Source organism: Halichoerus grypus, chromosome 6 (genome assembly GCF_964656455.1).
Source record: "Halichoerus grypus chromosome 6, mHalGry1.hap1.1, whole genome shotgun sequence".
Lineage (NCBI taxonomy): Eukaryota > Metazoa > Chordata > Mammalia > Carnivora > Phocidae > Halichoerus > Halichoerus grypus.
In genome coordinates this window covers 66,849,001-66,867,084 of record NC_135717.1, presented here as the reverse complement: position 1 = coordinate 66,867,084, position 18,084 = coordinate 66,849,001, and the positions used below count along the sequence as shown (strand labels likewise).

Below are 18,084 nucleotides of genomic sequence, written 5' to 3'. Positions count from 1 at the left end.
ACAAATCACACTGAATGGTAAAACTGATTTTCGCTGTAAATAACTTCTCCATCATTTCATTATTTGAAAAGGATAATGCTCTTGGCTTCTATCTCTTTAATAATATTACAAAGTTGAAGTGCAAAATGCTACTAGTTATCCAAAGAATGCATATCTTTTCAAAATAAGTAATATCCTCCCTTAGCCATGTTCTCATTTGTTAGGGACACATGATTTACTAGGCATCTGGAAGCCATTCTTTTAAGATGTCTTCACTGTTTCCTTTGGTGTTTTTGGGAGATATCACCCGGATATTATTAATCCTCAGTTTGTTTTTCCAAAATATCAAGTCGCACATTAAATCCTTTATTCTCCATGAGGATTTCTGGAGTAATCACTTCTTGGCTAGACTACACATTTTCTATATCAAATAACCTTCCCTACATTCCAGTGTACTTTGCTCTGAGTTTCTGCTTTTTAAAAATCCAGAAAAGGGACCAAGAGCTACATGACATAAAGTGGGATTAAACAACTTTTACAGTATTCTGTATTCTTATTTAGATAAAAGAGAGAGCTTGGATTGAAAAGGAAAGATTTGGAATAAAATAATAAAAACATAAAAAAGACTTAGAATAACTGCAAAAAAATAAAAGAGCACATCAGAACAATGAACCATTAATCCTGGCAATGCATCCTAGATATTCTTGCTAGAAGAATGAGAATAAGATAAGGTGACTGAATCACCTTGATAATGTAATGGGAATGAAGACCAAAATTAGAACACATTTGATAAATGATGAATGGTAAGTGAAGAACGGTGTTTTGACAGATTGGATGATTAGTTCCAATGATGTCTTCACTCTGCCATAGTGGTGTCATATATCCAACCCTTGTTACTGTTTCATACTGGGCAGATAACAGCTCCTGGCCCCTTGACTTTGTGCTTGGCCATGTGACTCGTTTTGGTCAATAGGCTATCAGCTTGATATGATGCAGTCAGAGACTCAGAATATCCCTGGAAGTGATTCACCGTGCCAAGAACATGCAACAGGCAGCCCTTGCTCCTAAGCCTTGGTTCCAGAACTAGACCTATGGGGCAGATTCACAGCCTGACATCAAGCCCAGAAGCACATAGCCTGAAGCAGAGCCACTTAGGCTTAGCCCAGACCAGCCAAACTCACCTGAAACAGCAACTGGCCTCCAGATCCATGAGCGTGAGTATAAATACATGTATACCACTGAGTTTTGGGGTGATCTGTTACGCAGCATTATTGTGGTAACAGTTAACTGTCACAGAAGCTTTACCTCCCCTGATGGTCTGTGTTCATCAGCACTGGATCTCTCTAAGTCTGTGTGATTACTAGCCTGGCCTGGATGATGGAGAATCAGCTTTCTACACAGCCATTGGCCCTGGATCTTCTTGAGAAGCTGATTAGCTCCTGGTTGTGTTTTGCTTAAAAATCACAGTGATGGGCAACAACTTTTACTTGTCTTTGGTATTACTCAACATTTCCAGATTTCTAAATAACATGCTTAAACTGCTGTTTCTTGATTTTTCCTTTTTAGAAATGATTAGTGACTCTCTACTCTGAAAGAGGGTAGAATTCTGTTCCCATCACTCTTGCCCCCTGCCTCCTACACACTTTTCCTACTTCAACACCTGTGTATTTGCTTGACAAGACACCTAAATGTCAGCATCTGGAGATTTTTGTCATCAGGCTGGTCAGTCTCAGCTCTCTTGCCTGATCGGGTTGCCATTGCGAGGAAGGTAGCCAGGAGAAGGGGCTAAGGAGGGTCTCAGCACTCAGCGTGCTCATATGTTCTTAGTTCTTGGCTGTTCCTGGTGCCTCGACTTATGAATCTTTCTGTTGGGGAAAAGGATGCTGGGGTCCAGCTACCCCACCAAGGCTTTCAAGCTGCCTTCCTGTTATCAGTCCATTCTGCAACTTCAGAGATGCTACCTAGTTCTGAGTCTTTTCAGGGTCTGTGTTATTTGCAAATGTTTTCTTTTTATTGGCTTTGACTCCTTCAAACTACTAGGTTTCGCTTTCTCCTCTTTCCTAAGCCATTCCAACTCCTCTGCTTTCCATTATCCACATTTTGTTGCCATGTTTCGCCTGTTTCATCTTCCCTCCCTTCCTCTCTCCCTATTGGATCTTAGTGCCTTTGGGGAGATGCATAATGCACACGTTTGACTGGGAGGCTAGTGATGTGGCATGTAGGTGTAGTTCACTCTATAGACCGCTTTAATCATTTCTAGAGGTGTTGATCGAACTGGGAAGAGAATGTGCCTCTCTAGGTTTATTATTTTTCTTTTTGATAGTACTGAAGCTTATAACATGCTTCTCCCTTATCCCCCCAATTTGATTTGAGATTCCTGTCATTTTAATTATTTTCACACTCAAATTTTCTAGTCAAAATTCAATCAACTGCATCACATGTAAATACAGAATAAAAATCAGCAAAAACATCTTTTCTCCATGAAGTTGCCTCAAAATGTTTAAGGCAATCCTATAATTTTACTTTAGAATCAGAGTCACTTTGTTTGATACATATGAAAGAATTGTTACACTTTGTTATTTGACATATGGCAAATAATGGCTAATATTAATTCATATGTATATATAATTTAAATTTACTTATATGTCCTATGTTTATTTTTTTTACACCATTCTAATTTTTTACTACAGGAACATAGGTTCATTATTATACATCAAAAGATAAAGAGGTATATAAATAAAAAATGATTAATTCTTCCTCACTTTTTAAGGTGATGTATATTATTGATTTGCTGTGTAACCATCCACAATTTGTACATATACCTAAGAAATAATGTTAAAACTGTTTCACTAATTCAAGACATTGGGATTCAAGATACAATAGACAACTTATTCCAGAGTGAGGAACTAGGCCAAGATGTAAAATGGTAAAGGCTCTAACTGGAAAGTCAATTACCTGACTCACCCACACAGAAGTTATAGAAGGGAAATGAGTGGATTTCCAGGGAGGGGCTTTTCGGAGAGAGCCGGGCTGGCCATCTCTTCTCTACTCACCTGCCCCCAACCTCAAGTCAGAGAGGAAGAAAAGGACTTTAATGAGGCCACTTAGAGACCTAACTATGTATCCTTCACCCTGTGCAGTTGGAAGTGGGGAGGACGCAGCGGACAAGCCTGCGGGTGAGAGACAGGCTGGGTATAGTGGCTTTGGCAGCAGAGCGGAGAAAACTTCTCTTGTGATGGGATTGATCTGCACTTCCCGAGTTTGTAGGGCAAATAATGTGAGTGTGGTGAAGGAAATAATCTGGTGGAGGCGGCACACCAGCCGTGAGACCTCAGCAGACAGACGTATGAAATGCTAGATTCCCAAAGCTATAGCCAGAATGGGGACGATTGTTCTGGGATGGAGCAATCTCCTAGGGGAAGGACACCAACGTGGAAGGTTCTTGAAGAGCCAAGAAAAACTCTCACTAGAGAAAGAGCCAGTTTAGACTTCCTGCAGAAGATGCAAAGCTAGCTTATGACAGGGAGACAATTTCGAAGGTTCCTTGGCCTTTGCCCTCTTCTTTCTCACCTAAAGGGCTAAAGTGAGACTATAGGTAGGAAATAACAAAGACAAGGTAGAAACAAGAAGCTGACCATGCACCCCAAGTGTCCCATGGCTATTACTTTGGCTGGTCTGAGACGCTTGCCTGGTGGGATGACCCAGGCCTCTATTTCTGAGCCCTTAGTTGAGTTGAGGTTTGAGCCCTTAGTTGTCTTATCTGACTGTGGTTGCTGTGATTTCCAATTCATAGTTGCCACAAGGCATGGGAGTACTAAGAGCTGCCCAAGTACCAAGAGCCAAGTCCCTTGGCCTCTGGGTTATAAACATCCTCCTTCGTGGTGATAGCATCCTAGCCCCCACAGTAATCATGGTCAATCAATGACCCAACTAGTATAAGTCCCTGCTTTTTTTGTTCTCTTGGTTCACTGGCATGAGGACCCCAAAGCGGCCAGGTGGTAGTCACGGCTTCGAGTTCAATGGAACCCTGTATTCCCCAGTGCAAGCAATCCCCCCCGCCCATGAGAACGAGGGCTTCTAACTGGCAGAGCCCAAGGCTGTGGGAATGGGAAGCCCAAATTCCACAAGTAGGTCATTGATGGTTCTGGTGAGAAAGTTCACTCCTTGGTTCGCACAGCCATGAATTCCAGCTACTACAGAAAACAGCACTGTATGGTGACTGTTAACTCGGTGCATAAACCATGTCCCAGAGGATGGAGACCTGACCCCATGAGGTACTGTGCCATACTGCACCTTAGCCGGAAAGTCAGCAGGTCATCCCACTATCCTATCAGGATGGCTGCCTCTGGGTCATGCCGTTCATGGTAAAAGCAATGGCTTTCATGGTGATAAACCTATTGTTGCGTCTCTGTTGCTCTAAAATGAGTCTCCTGTTCCAAGACAATGTTGTGTGGAATACCATGTTGATGACGGAGGCATTCTGAGGGTGGTTCTGACCGAGGCATTGTGGGCAGGGAAGGCAAATCCCTATTTGGAATACGTATTGGTCCTAGTAAGGAGGAATCTTTTTGCCACCCTCAAAATGGAAGGAATCCAATGTACCTGATCTGTTACCAGGGCCTGGTTAATCTCCCCAGGAATGAGCGGTATTAAAAGGTTAGTGTCAGTCCCTGCTGTTAGCAGAGCGGAGACAAAGCATCAACAGAGGGAACTCTTTGTCAGGCCCACGCATAGCCTCCATCCCTGTCACCTTCTGCTAGATTTCTTCTTAAACACGGTCTTCCAGCCTCAACACGTTCAGTGAAGGGGCACGAAAAATCTCCAAAGGGGCTTTGGATGACTATCCTAACAGAGCAACTAAGTGGCCTTTTTTTTTTTTTTTTTTTTTTAAGATTATTTATTTATTTATTTGACAGAGAGCAAGAGAGAGAAAGCACAAGCAGGGGGAGTGGCAGAGGGAGAGGGAGAAGCAGACTCCCCACTGAGCAGGGAGCCCGATGCGGGGCTTGATCCCAGGACCCTGGGATCATGACCTGAGCCGAAGGCAGCTGCTTAACCGACTGAGCCACCCAGGCGCCCCCTAATGATCTTTTGAAGGCATAACTGTAGTGCCAGCTTGGGGAGAATACTCGGTAAGGATGGGGTGCCATCCTCCACCCTGCGGCATATACCCTAAATCAACAGCCATAATATGGGGCTGTGACCTATAAAGGTCAAATACATGGCTTCTAGAACTAAGAGGTGGAAGTAGGAGTGGCCATGCTTACCTATCACTTGGGGGAATTTGTGCTTCCTGTCACTGCAAATCTGGGCTCTGTACATTCAGAAGTCCTGGTTCCTAGAGGGGAAATGTTCCAGCAAGGGACATTAAACTTTAACTTTGGTGGGGCACCTGGGTGGCTCAGTCAGTTAAGCATCTGAGTCTTGATTTCAGCTTAGGTCATGATCTCAGGGTCATGGGATCGAGCCCTGTGTTGGGCTCTGTGCTCACCAGGGAGTCTGCTTGGGATTCTCTCTCTCTCTCTGCCTCTCCCCCTGCTTGCTCTCTCTCTCTCTCTAAAATAAATAAATCTTAAACTTTAACTCGTGGTAACTTTGTGACTTTGGGTTCTTTGTGCAAGAGACCAATAGGCAAGTAAAGGAGTCATGATCCTGGTCAGAGCAATTGAGCCTGATCATGAGGAAGAGGGAGGGTTGCTGTGGGGTTAGGGAAGGATGTGTTTGGAACTTGGGTGGTCCACCTGTGGACTGCTTGGTACTTCTTTGCCCAATTTCAATGGTAAAGGCACAAATAAAATAGCCACCACGTGACAAGGGCTGATGATGCCAGTGGTTCAGATCCCTCAGCAGAGAGGGCCAGGGATGACCCCAGAAGGTAAGCCATCTAGATCAGCAAAGGCACTACTGAAGGGTGAGGGGAGTCTGGAATAGGCAGCAGAGAAAGGAGAGGATGAGTATCTCTTGTAGGCCTGAGATCAGCTGCACAGCCAGGGGCTGCAATTTTATCTCATAGCTTTCTCTTGTTAAGTTTCCCTAGGAAAAGCAGCCCGCCAGAATCCTGCAGAAGCCGCTCCCAGATGTACTTAGATGTATTTAGATAACCTAGTTCTGCTAGGTTCTGCGTGGCACATGTTGGTAGCCAAAAGAAAGCATTAATGGAATAAACGAAGGTCTAGAAGGTTAGGATCTAAGGAGAAGGAGCCATTTCATTTCCAGACCATGGGCCTTGGTACACTTGTACCACCAAGAGCTATCTTTGTGCACAGGAAGACAACTGAAGCTGTTTGATTGCTGGTCTTTTTAATGGAAGGTGGGATCTGGCAAATTTGGTCCTTAGAACTTCCTCAGACTTCAAGAAATTTTCTATCATCGGAATTTCTGTTGAAATCCCCTGAAAAATTCCATTGAGAGGCAACCTTTCCCCTCAATGAGACTTAACCCCAATACGGTACAATGTAAGTGATGGTACTTTCCAGCAAGCCTTATGAAGTTGCACCGGTCTTGGCCCTTTCTGACTGAGGTATTGGACACTCAAACAGAACTTACCTATCATCTTCTCATGGTTATGGCCCATAAATGCTTCTCTTGGCTGCCTCACACCAGCTGGCCCCACTCTAACACAGATGAATGGGCCCCTGAGACCTACTGATTTTTTTGTTTACATAATATTAAGTGTTGAATTGTGTCCTCCCTAAAATTCATAGAAGTCCCAGTATCTCTTTATAGAAGATAGGCTCTTTACAGAGTGAATTGGGTTAGAATGAGTTAATTAGAGTGGACCCTAATCCAATATGGCTGGTACCCTTAGAAAAAATATAAAATTTGCACACCGAGACAGGTGTACAGGGAGAATGTCATGTGGACATGAAGATGGCCATCTACAAGCCAAGGAGAGCAGCCTGGAATAAGTCCTTCCCTTACAGCCCTCAGAAGGAACTTACCCAGCTCACACCTTGATTTTGGATGTCTAGCCTCCAAAACTGAGAGACAACAAACTTCTGTGGCTTCAGCCACCCAATCTGCAGTGCCTTGTTATGACAGCCCTAGCAGACTATAACACAGGATCTGTGCGTGAACTCTACAGAGGAGCTGAGCTGGTCTGAGCCAGGGTGGGTGGTTTCACAGGGAGCATATTTAGCTGACATAAAGTTACCAGGAAGGGCTGACAACTCTCCAGTCTTTCCCAGAAGTCCTTAGCAGGCTTTCTGTAAAGCTCCACTGGGCAGAACTGGGTCCCGTGTCCATACTTTATGAAGGCAGTGCCGGGAAAATCCTCTGCTACAACAAACTCCTGGGTGTGCTCTCAGTGTTGAAGGCTCTTTTCCTGAACACAGCCACTCAGAATGATCCAACTGGTTCTATCAACTATGTCTGAGGAAATGTGAGCTTCACCCTTCCGTGCCTGGCTCAACAGAGAATGCCAGGTAGCAAGGCGTCTTTGACTAGGTGATTCACCAATTTTATTCTTTCCATGTGTCAGTCACTCTTCTAGATCTTAGGGATAGAGACTTGAAGGGGACAGGAAGGTCCCTTTCATGGAGCTTACTGTGGAGGTAGCAAACAGGCAGTAAGACGGACTAGTCAAGACAAATCCTAGTGGGAGACTTCTTTAGTTTGGGTGGTCAGCACTCTCTGAGAAGTAGTCATTTAAGCCAAGGGCATGGAGGAGTGGGATGTCGGGGGGGAGGGTCTAGACAGTGCTGTGGACTCCTCCAGGACCAAGACACGCCAAGTTAGTACTCCAACATGGCAAGGAAAAATTGGAAGAAACCAGCTGGGAATTCTACAGATTTGCATATTATTACATGCCTTTTTTTTTTTTTACTGGACAACCTCAGGGTTAATAAATTCAGATTTTGCCATCAGATTAAGCAATGGTAGATTGTGACATGTGGCATGAACTTTGGCAAATGAGGACACAGCTACGCGGATCTTGGTGGGCACTGGCTTTCTCCAGCTTTGGAAACCAAGGTCAAGCGTCCTGACTTTGTAGATCTCTGACCGGTTTCTCTGTTGGGCTCAGTTACGCTCTCTCATATTATACAGCTGGTTAAAAATGTGCAAATGACAGAAAAGCACCCAATGAAATTTCCCTGCTCCAGGACTGTTTTGACAACCCTCTGAAGGGTGGATTCTGATCCTCACCAAAGTGTGACCTGCATCACTCTGTAGGTATGATGCTGTGGTTGTCTCAGAGTGTGATCTGTTCATTTTTGGAAGGGCTCCCTTCAGATTATGCACCTGTTAGCATATAATCTTCCCTTCTGATTCATTGCAAGTCTAGGCTTCGCTGGAGGTAGAGGCTACTTTAAGCAAAATGATCCCACTTCCAAGACCTTTATAAAAGAAAGAAAAAAGAAAAGAACCCCAAACAAAGGCCTAATCTATTTCATTTCCCTGTAGTGTCTGAGGAAAGGCTCCGCTTTTAAGCCAGGACAACATAATATCCTGACATGTAATATCCTAACATAATCCATATCTGTGTCTTTGACTTTAGGGAAAGAATCCAGTTCTAGTTCCTAAACACTTCACCACCCTAAATTATCCAGGACCCATCCCTAAACACTCTACCCCCAAAGACAGTATACTGTTCTTGCTCGCTTTTATTATTCTTTTCCCAAATATTTTCTTTTTTCTACTCTTCAGCCCCTTCTGGTTTTTCAAAGCTGGGACTCTTCTTGGTAGAAGTATCTACAGGTAGGGTTAAGGCCATCTTGGTAAAAGGTAAAAGGCATTTAAAAATAGGGGGAAATGTTCTCATTTCATTCCAATTCTCTGAATTATTCTACTGAAGAGCAGTTTCTGCTCTTCCAGTGAGTATTTGTATATTCCACGACATTTGCTTTTCGGAGAAGCACATTTAGGCCTCAAATATCCGGTGAGAGACCCTCTGCTATTTTGAGAACTAAATGAAGATTTAAGGTACATAGAACACCGTATGGAACACGGCAGAACACCTGTCCAGAAGCCTGTGGAGACACATAAAACGGTGTTTCTAAGGAACATTTTCTATTAGCTTTCGGTCACATTAATTAGCTGCTCAACCCCCGCACTGCGGGTGGCCTTAATTAAGGTAAACGTTTCCCACCTGGTGGAGTGAGTCAGGAACCGAGTCCTCGAAGAAGGAGGTCCCATGACGCTGTTTCCAGGGAGGGGACGAGCGGGGAGCAGCGGTTGCGGGCGTCGGTGGAACCCCGCACTGCAGGGCGTCCCCCCGCCCCCGCCTCCGGGGCAGGCGGCGGGGCGGCGGGCGTGCGGGAGCGCGGGTCCCCCCGGGGGCAGGCGGCGGGGCGGCGGGCGTGCGGGAGCGCGGGTCGACCGGGGGCACGCGGTTGCGGGCTGGGCGGGCTCTGGGCGCAATTGCGCGGCAGCCGCGGCGCTGGGGGCGGGCTCGGAGCTTTCCTCCGCGGGGCGGTGACGCGCTGCGCGGCAGCCGGGCGCCGGGTGTTTACCTGGCGTCCTAGCAACAGGCGGGCGCGCGGCGAGTGCGGGCGCGGAGCTGGGCGCTGCAGGTGAGTGCGGCCGGTGGGCGCAGGGCGGCCGCCGGGGGCGGGGGGGGGGGGACTCGCCGCTGCTCTTGCGGCCCCCGGGACCCCCAGCTCACGCTCGCCCCGCGCTGGGGTCCTTGCAGCCTAACGCGCGGTTCGAGAAATGGGGGCCTTTCTCGGGCCCCCGCTTCTGTCTCCCTCGCCTCTTGCCTTTCTCTCGTCGGGCCCGAGATCCGTCCTCTCCCCTTCTCTCTCCCACCCGCATTGAGCCCCTGCCTCCCCGCCGACACCTTGCCCCTGCCCGGGCACGTCCTGCTCCTTCGCCCCCGAGCTCCCCCGTCTCCACCCTGCCGCGACCCCATTTCTTCCGTTATCCGTTCTCTCTGCTTCTCAGGCCGACTCCCTGCCTCTCTTCCCCTCTTCGCCTTTCCCCTCCGCCCTTGCGGCTGTGCCTGCTTCTGGCTATACTGTCTTCGCTGCCTGCCCCCCGCATCCCCCTCATCCCTAGAAACTGAGCCTCCAACTCTAACGCTTGTCACCGGCCCGGTTGGTGCTGTCATCTCGTGTTTAAACACAGGGTTTGCGTGTACTTTGATTGAGGGCGCTCTTCATGTCAGTTCCTGAAAATTTAATTTTTCTGTAGTTTCATCATTCTCGGAATGACCCCGCAATCAATGTTACCCAGCCACATTTCTAGATCTCAGAGTTGATGCTTACGTTCCCTGAGCTTCCTAAAGAATTCGGGTTTGCTTCTGCTCAAGTGTTACAGAAATTATTCATGGACAGGTTTCATTTTATTAATGATACGGGAAGCTTGCCCTACTAACCCTGAAAACAGAAAAACAGATTCTATTAGAGCGATTTGATTAGTAGAGAAAATGAGTAGAATTAGTAGAGAAAATGAATATAAGTGATTCTCAATTTATGCAAACACATGCACAAAATTTTTTCCCTTTTAATCATTAAACTTTTTAACAATCGTACCTTAATTTAAAGATGTGTACTATGTATTCATATGTATTCGTTGTAACCATGGTTCTTAGGCCAAAAGGACACCTGGATTGGCAGTGGGTAGAAACTGGGGAACAGCCTGTTTTGATAAAAAGTGTTAGTTTTGTATTTTTACCTGAGTTATACTGATCATTTTTTAACACCTCTGGGATTAGTGGAATAAATGCTATAGCTCTGGTTCTCTTGGTAAATGAAGCCATTAGAAATTTCCTAGACTTAACATGAAAAACATTAGATTACCCTGTTTTCACTTTAAAATTTATTCAGTTAAGCCTGCAAAGTACTTCTGTCTTTTTTTTTTTTTTTTAAGCCTTTTTATACGTATCTTGTCTTGTTCCGGATTTTGTTCCACTTACCCCCCCCCGGTAATATTTTATATGCCTTCTAGATTGTCCTAGGCCTCCCTGAAATTTTCTTCTGCTAACCAGCCTTCTCAAATCAAGCCGTTCATTGTTGCAGCACCTGGTTTATCAGATTTAGAAAAACAATTTGAAGAGATTCAAATGTGTTACAGTTACTTCTGTATAAAAATTTATCATGATGAAAAGAAGACCTTTTCTGCATTTCTTAGCTCTTTTTAAAGTGTCTTCCAGGAAGTTGCTGTATGGGGTGTTGACTGCTATAGTCTTAGGTAATCTATGTACGTCCACATTTTCCTTTTAAAAAGTGCAAGAAGGAAATTATACACATGCCATAGTTTTATAAGACCATTGAAACAAATTGTATAATTAAGATTAAAAACAGAACTGTGCACCTAAGACTTGCTGTATACGATAAAGTTATTTGTACTTAGCTTACACTTACTCTCATAATATTGGGAAAATCAGCAGTGTTACATATAAGCATCAGTACATATGTTCAGAATCAAGCAATAGAAACAAATCACTGGAATACTAAAATAAATGCACAGAACAAATTTGTACCCTAATTGTATACATTTTATTTCACTAGCAATTATATATACAGATATAAAAATATATACGTATTTATATACACATATATCAGCCATACTCAGCCCCAAGAACTATCGTTTTTTTATAACAACTATTTTGTAATGTCTGCTTTGCTACTCCAAAATCAAAATCCTAGATAATAATCCTACATACATGCATAGTTTTAAAATGTTGTTAATGCTCTAACTGTAAAATAAAGGAAAATTAAAAGGTAGATCATTGTAATACAGTATCAGTATGGAAATGCTCAGGTACCACTGCACTAGAATGTGTAATGAAGTAGTCAGATGCTCCAGCCTTACACAGAATTACCTACTGTGAATGGAGTAGCTCCAGATGAAGGCTGATATAAACATGTCATTGAAACTTAAGTTGTGTGACCAGCATGGCCATCAATGGCGTGATTTTCCAAAATGCTGAGCTCTTGGTAGACTTCCATATAAAACAAAGTATGTACAACCTTCCTTTGACTTATATGATAGTTGCAATCCTGGAAAATTTTGTGTATATCAAAATTGTGGAAAAAAAAACTTTATGATTATTTGTAAAGTGGAGATAGGTTCTAAGCACAGGTATTACTTACCTGAAGTTTTTCATCTACTAGATGCGTGGAGATTGTAGCATAATTCTTCCTTCTGGGGACTGTCATGCACATTGCAGGATGTCTGACATTCTTGGTCCTCATCACTGAATGCCAATAATGTCTCCTTCCTATCATTTTGATAATGAAATGTCTTTTATAATACTTCTGCATTATGAGAACTGGCTCATTAAGAACCACCGACCTAGATGTCCTGTTACTGGATATCAAGATTGAATACAGCACAAAATCCAAAATCTCCAAGTCATTTCTGTAGAGTCTTGGTACTTCTGAGCTTTAGTCATAATGATGGGGGGAAAGCTAATTCTATTCTATATTTAACTTTATAACCATTCTAATATTCTGGAAGGAAGGCTTTAATGATCCCTTTAATGAGAGAGCAAACAAGTATAGACTATCAGGGAACAAAGCCTTGAATGTTGACAGTGAGAACTTGCTTTCTAACTTGGCTCTTATTTAATGTTACAGATAATGTTCTCTTTTTAAAAGAAAGTCCGTGCTGGAGGGAAGAGAGGGGGGCGGGGATGGAGTAACTGGGTGATGGACATTAAGGAGGGCATGTGATGTAATGGGCACTGGGTATTATATAAGACTGATGAATCAATGATCTCTACCTCTGAAACCAATAATGCATTATATGTTAATTGAATTTAAATAAAAATACATTTTTTTAAAAAGTCAGAATAACGGAGTTCAGTTTGACAGCTGGTTCTTCCTTTTTTTTTTTTTTTTTTTTTTAAGATTTTTGTTTATTTATTTGACAGAGAGACACAGCGAGAGAGGGAACACAAGCAGGGGGAGTGGGAGAGGGAGAAACAGTCTTCCTGCGGAGCAGGGAGCCCGACGTGGGGCTCAATCCCAGGACCTTGGGATCATGACCTGAGCCGAAGGCAGCCGCTTAGCGACTGAGCCAGCCAGGCGCCCCAACAGCCTGGTTCTAAACGATGTGCTGCCCAGCTCAGAAGAGCTTTGCTCATCCGCCTCGGGCTCCAGCAGGCCTGGGGACCAAAAGCCGCGATGCCACACTCCTCCACTCTTCCTTCCACTGTTGGGGTTTTCCGTTTCTGTTTTCCGCCCAGTTACTTGCACTTCCTCTCTTAGACCCAGGGAAATGAGAAAGTTATTCACAGGGCAGACAGGTATTGGAAAATCCAAGTACCCATTGCTTTTACTTAGAGCTGGCTCAGTAAAAATGAACTATTTTATTGCCTTAAAGAGCAATTCGATGATTAAAAAATCAGCCACAACGATTAATAAGCAGACTGTGGGTTGGATGGCTTAAAGCCTTGAAAAGGAAAACGGTTCTGGGGAAAAGGTGCTTGCTATCCTCTGTTTCTCTTTCTGCTCTGATGCAGCGTGTGTGCTCAGATCTGAGCATCGACGGTTCCCATGGGCGTGGCTCTGACGAGATCGGCGCAGTGGACTGCGGCCGGTTATGGGACCAGAACCTTGGAAATTACTCCTCTCAATGAGGCAATACTGAAAGAAATTATCATGTTCGTGGAGAGTTTTATCTACAAACATCCTCAAGAGGCAAAATATGTTTTTGTAGAACCACTTGAATGGAAAACAAACTTGGACCCCTCAGCATTTGAATCAGGTTATATTGTCAGGTAAGCCAGTAAATTGCTTCTAGAATTTAGTATCTTCATTGTATGTATTTCTGTTAATTGGTTTGTAGGTTTCAGGCAAGTAATTTAACATCTATGAATCTCAGAAATATTCTGACCCAGGGATTGCAAACGGGAGGCACTCAGGTGAAATCTGAGTATATTTTGTTTGGCCAACACGTTGTTCATCTAATTTTTAAATTTTGATTTGAATTTCTTTTGATAGGGGATGCATTCTCCAGGTCACCACACTCCAACATTTGCTGTTGCTTTATGTTTGGGCTTTCCACTTATCCATACGACCCTCCAGGTGCAAGTAAGGCCCTGGTTTTGTGACCTCTGATATAGAGAGAATCCCTTCTGGTATTTAAATCTAGTAATTCCTGGAGCAGCAGAGGGAGAGTGGTAAATTTGCTCACTATATGGGAGAGACTTTTTGACAATTAGAATTGTCCTCAAATGAGAACCTTCCAAATCTGAGATTTTAAAAAGATCTTACCTCTACCTCAAACAGGGAGCTGTCAATTTAGCTCTTGTGAACGTAGGTAAAATATGTATGTATTTATGTAAATGTAATTATAATTATATAGGATTAATTTGCATATACATATGTAAATCTGTTCTGTTGTTTTGATCAGCTTCAGCTTATTTTCTACCTTCAGGCATTCGGATCCTCTTTTCTGCCACCATGTTCCTCCTGGGTTTCGCATATGAACTTTTTAAATCTGACCTTATACAAGACAGGTCACTGACCAGCCACAGCTCCCTAGAGATGCCTTTTCCATTTTTCCCTTTGGGATTATTTGTGAGAATAAACTCTGAATTTCATTTTTAGAACTGAAAAACAATTCTTGAATTGCATTTCAGGAGTGCTTTGGTTCTGCTCTCATGCTTACCTTCTCTCTGAATTTCCTGAAGTCTTTTTTTTTTTATTGTATTTTATATCTAACTGTGCCTATGGTCACTTCCTCCCAAAGTGCTTGTCATTATTCATTGCTCCCACTTAAGTTCAGTGTAGTGTCACACGTTGTTTTTCCTAACCTTTGAAAGATGAGGGGCGCCTGGGTGGCTCAGTCGTTAAGCGTCTGCCTTCAGCTCAGGTCATGATCCCAGGGTCCTGGGATCGAGCCCCACATCGGGCTCCCTGCTCAGCGGGAGGCCTGCTTCTCCTTCTCCCACTCCCCCTGCTTGTGTTCCCTCTCTCACTGTGTCTCTCTCTGTCAAATAAATAAATAAAATCTTTAAAAAAAAAAAATAAAAATAAAAAAAAAAAAAAAGAAAGATGAACTCATCTGCAAAACGATATAGTCCAGAAACATATGAACTACTTAGCACAAAGATGGATTTAAAGCAGATGTCAGAAGAATATCAAGAGTGTCATTGTATCTTACCTCTGTACTTATTTTGTGTTCCAAGTACAAACATGACCACATCTGCGACCTACTTAGGTGGGCTGTTACACACACCTCAATTATATTACTATTTCTCTTCCTTTATCCTTGTCTGATTTCTTTTTTGCTCTATTTCCATTCTTATACCTCTGCATCCCAGTCTTTAGGTACAGTGGTCCCTCTTAAGCAGGATGTCTTGACATTTTGGCACCATGTGTGTTTTGAACCAAATGCCCCTTGATCATCTTCCTTCTGTCAAATTGACTAGGCAACTTTTCCTTGGGCCAATTTTTCTATCCATTGTTTTTGTTTCTGACCTTTATTGATGATATCTTTGATGTTGGAAGGGAAAAGAAGGGTCTAATAGTAGCACTTGCTGTATTTGAAGGAAACCATGCCTTTGTGGCTTGATGAAAACCAGGTAGGTACTGATTGTCCTGAAGAAGGCAAAGGATACAGCTGAGATTTTGGTACTAATAGAAAATACCAAATGTTTACACATCAAGTCTTGACCATTCCCCTTACTCCTCCCCCCAAACCAAAGAACTGTCAGCAACCCATAGCCACTTGGTATGCTATGTCTAGCAATATAACAACAAGTGATAGAGACCAGAGATGCCCTCAATGGCTGGAAGGATATATTATTAAAAGAGCCCCAGCTACCTCATTCTTTGCCCTTTGGTTCACATGCACTCTTCTTGCTTAGCCACTGGCCCTTAGGACACTTTATATTCATTTATTTAAATTGGGGGGAAATTGCTCTCCTTTCAGGTAGGATTCAGGTCCGTAAGTCCACGAGATATAGATACCTAAGTCATCATAAAGGCTTTGAGCTTGGGGTCCCTGGATGTGTTTCTACCAAACTAGAATATTCTTGGGTATTTTAGAATATTTAGGCCGGTTCTTCTTCTTGGGAATGTACATTCTCTCAGCCTCTTGTTCCAAAACAAGTCAGTTTAATCTGCATGGGAAGTCTGTTGAAAGAAGTAAGCTCCCCCCTTTTGTTGATCTCTTTTGTATTTACACTTGTGGCCTCATTTCTCATTTGATGTTGTACATCTCCAAATGCACTCTTTGTAGCCGTCTGTAGAAGTGTGATCAGCCTTCTTCTGAATTAGGCTAATAGGCATCTGATGTTGAAACTGATCTGCTCATCACGCACTGAAAAGGTTTTTTATTTCATCGCCCATCTTCTTTTGTGAGGATCATTGTTGAGTAGATAGGCATGCCACTTTCCACATGTTAGATGACTCATTCTTTTCCTTTAGGATCATTTCCAATGTATAGCTCTTTATCCTGTAATAATACTTGTCATCGTCTCCCCACGTTCAATATTTTGGGAAAAATAGCTCCACTTTCATTTTAAAGGAAATCATAGGTCTCCTTGTATTACCATTTTCAATTGCTTGTGTTCTTATCAGACAGGATGAGATTACTAATCTTTCTAAGATACTCAGAATGAAGCCCAAGTCCACTCTAAGCTAAGGACAAATGACACCCTCCAATGATTAACACCATCTGTTGGTGGTATATAGAGCTGAGTTGCTTTGACTCATTAGAATGAAGCTTGGGAAATTTGGAAACTGGATAAGCATTCAGAATCACTTAGTGAAAATGTTATTACCTGTTCTTTTCTCTCCTTCTTTGGTAGAACTATGATTTTTGAATCATGTTGGCTTTAGTATCGTGGTATTTCAGCTGCGAATATCTCTCTGCTGTCTCAGGGATATGTCTGAGTTGGGACAAAATTCTCTTCTGGTAGGAGTTCTGGGTGGATGAGAAGTCAGGCCCTGAGCAGTGGCCCTCGTCCCCCTGTCCTGACCACTTCCCTCATAATTCATACCTTTCTGGTTCCTAGTTTTCTTTTTTCTTCTCTAAGTCTCCACAGGCATCTTTTTTATTGCTTATTTCCCAATACTCCTTGGTAATGGGCATTGTTTGATCCTTTTGCCTTTTTGTTCTAGTTCTCTTATCAATGTCATGAAGGCTCAGTTACATGATCTCCAATCTTAAAATTGTATTGTTTTATGAGACTATAATTATTATGTTTTGGTAAAACTTCTTTTTTTTAAGATTTTATTTATTTGAGAGAGAGAGAGAGTGAGGGAGCAGGGGAGAGGGAGCTCAGGGAGAGGGACAAGCAGACTCAACGCTGAGTGCGGAGCCCAACGTGGGGCTTGATCTCACGACCCTGAGATCATGACCTCAGCTGAAATCAAGAGTCAGACACTTAACCAACTGAGCCACCGGGCGCCCCATATTTTGGTAAAACTTCTATATTATGGTATTAAAATGGGTGGCCATAACTTTTGTTACTGAGCTCTTTGTTTTTCATTCCTGAGAATTACTAACTAGTTTCTCAACTATAGCCTCATTTCCCTTGTTACTATTTAGACTCATTTATTGAGTAATTACTATGTTCTGGACACTAAACTAGGCACCGGGGATGAAATAAATGAGACATTCTCCTGCTTTCTCACTTTATAGTATAAGCTATAGTATTTTCAGCTGCCTTCCCCAATGCCAGTTTAAAAGTCTTTTGATCAGGTCAGTGGGTTTCATTTATAGCACATTCATCTTGACCTCACGAGGAGGGTGCTGTATTTTTTTTTTTTCCAGAAGCTCTTTCTTCAGGCGTTAGAAACTGTGAGCCCAGAAACAAACCTGCTCTTCCACATCCTCCCTATAGCTGCCGTTTATTTCCTACTGCTCTGCTGAGGTACAGGTTTCAACTGGTGGGAGCAATGAAATACGTGCCCTGTGCCCTTGACTTCTTCCGTTTCTCACCAGGAGTTTCACCTTCTCAAGTTCAGTGGCTTGATGGTGTTGGCATTCAATCGGCTTATAACTTAGTCTTGTCATCATCCTCTTAGCACTCGCGGCCAGCCCGGTACAAACCTTTAAGAAATCACCTCAATCCTAAAGACATTATTCCAAAAGCTTTATTTTAGAGAAAACACACATTTTGCCTACAACACACAGCACTGGTCAGTCTGGAAATCTTTTATTCATTTATTCCTCTTCCATTTATTGAGCACCTTCTGTGTGCAG

The 18,084-nt window shown here is 43.2% G+C and overlaps 1 protein-coding gene and 1 long non-coding RNA gene across 11 annotated transcripts in view; one reads left to right on the top strand and one right to left on the bottom strand.

Moving 5' to 3' along the window:
- The window catches only part of LOC144382332 (uncharacterized), a 77,022-nt gene extending 67,733 nt beyond the window's left edge, over positions 1-9,289 (bottom strand). For all 5 annotated transcript variants that reach the window (XR_013449031.1, XR_013449033.1, XR_013449032.1 and 2 more), the window contains exon 1: positions 9,068-9,289. This is a non-coding gene — a long non-coding RNA (uncharacterized LOC144382332). The remainder of the gene's footprint in view (positions 1-9,067) is intronic.
- Positions 9,290-9,421: 132 nt separating this feature from the next.
- ODAD2 (outer dynein arm docking complex subunit 2) overlaps positions 9,422-18,084 on the top strand; it is a 185,866-nt gene continuing 177,203 nt past the window's right edge. For 4 of the 6 annotated variants that reach the window (XM_036088826.2, XM_036088828.2, XM_036088829.2 and 1 more), the window contains exons 1-2: positions 9,422-9,491; positions 13,388-13,645. In XM_036088826.2, coding sequence (XP_035944719.1) covers positions 13,422-13,645 — 224 coding nt within the window. In that variant the 5' untranslated portion in view covers positions 9,422-9,491; positions 13,388-13,421. Of the gene's footprint in view, positions 9,492-13,387; positions 13,646-18,084 lie in introns of those variants that run through there. The other 2 variants (XM_036088831.2, XM_078075293.1) reach the window with 2 other exon arrangements.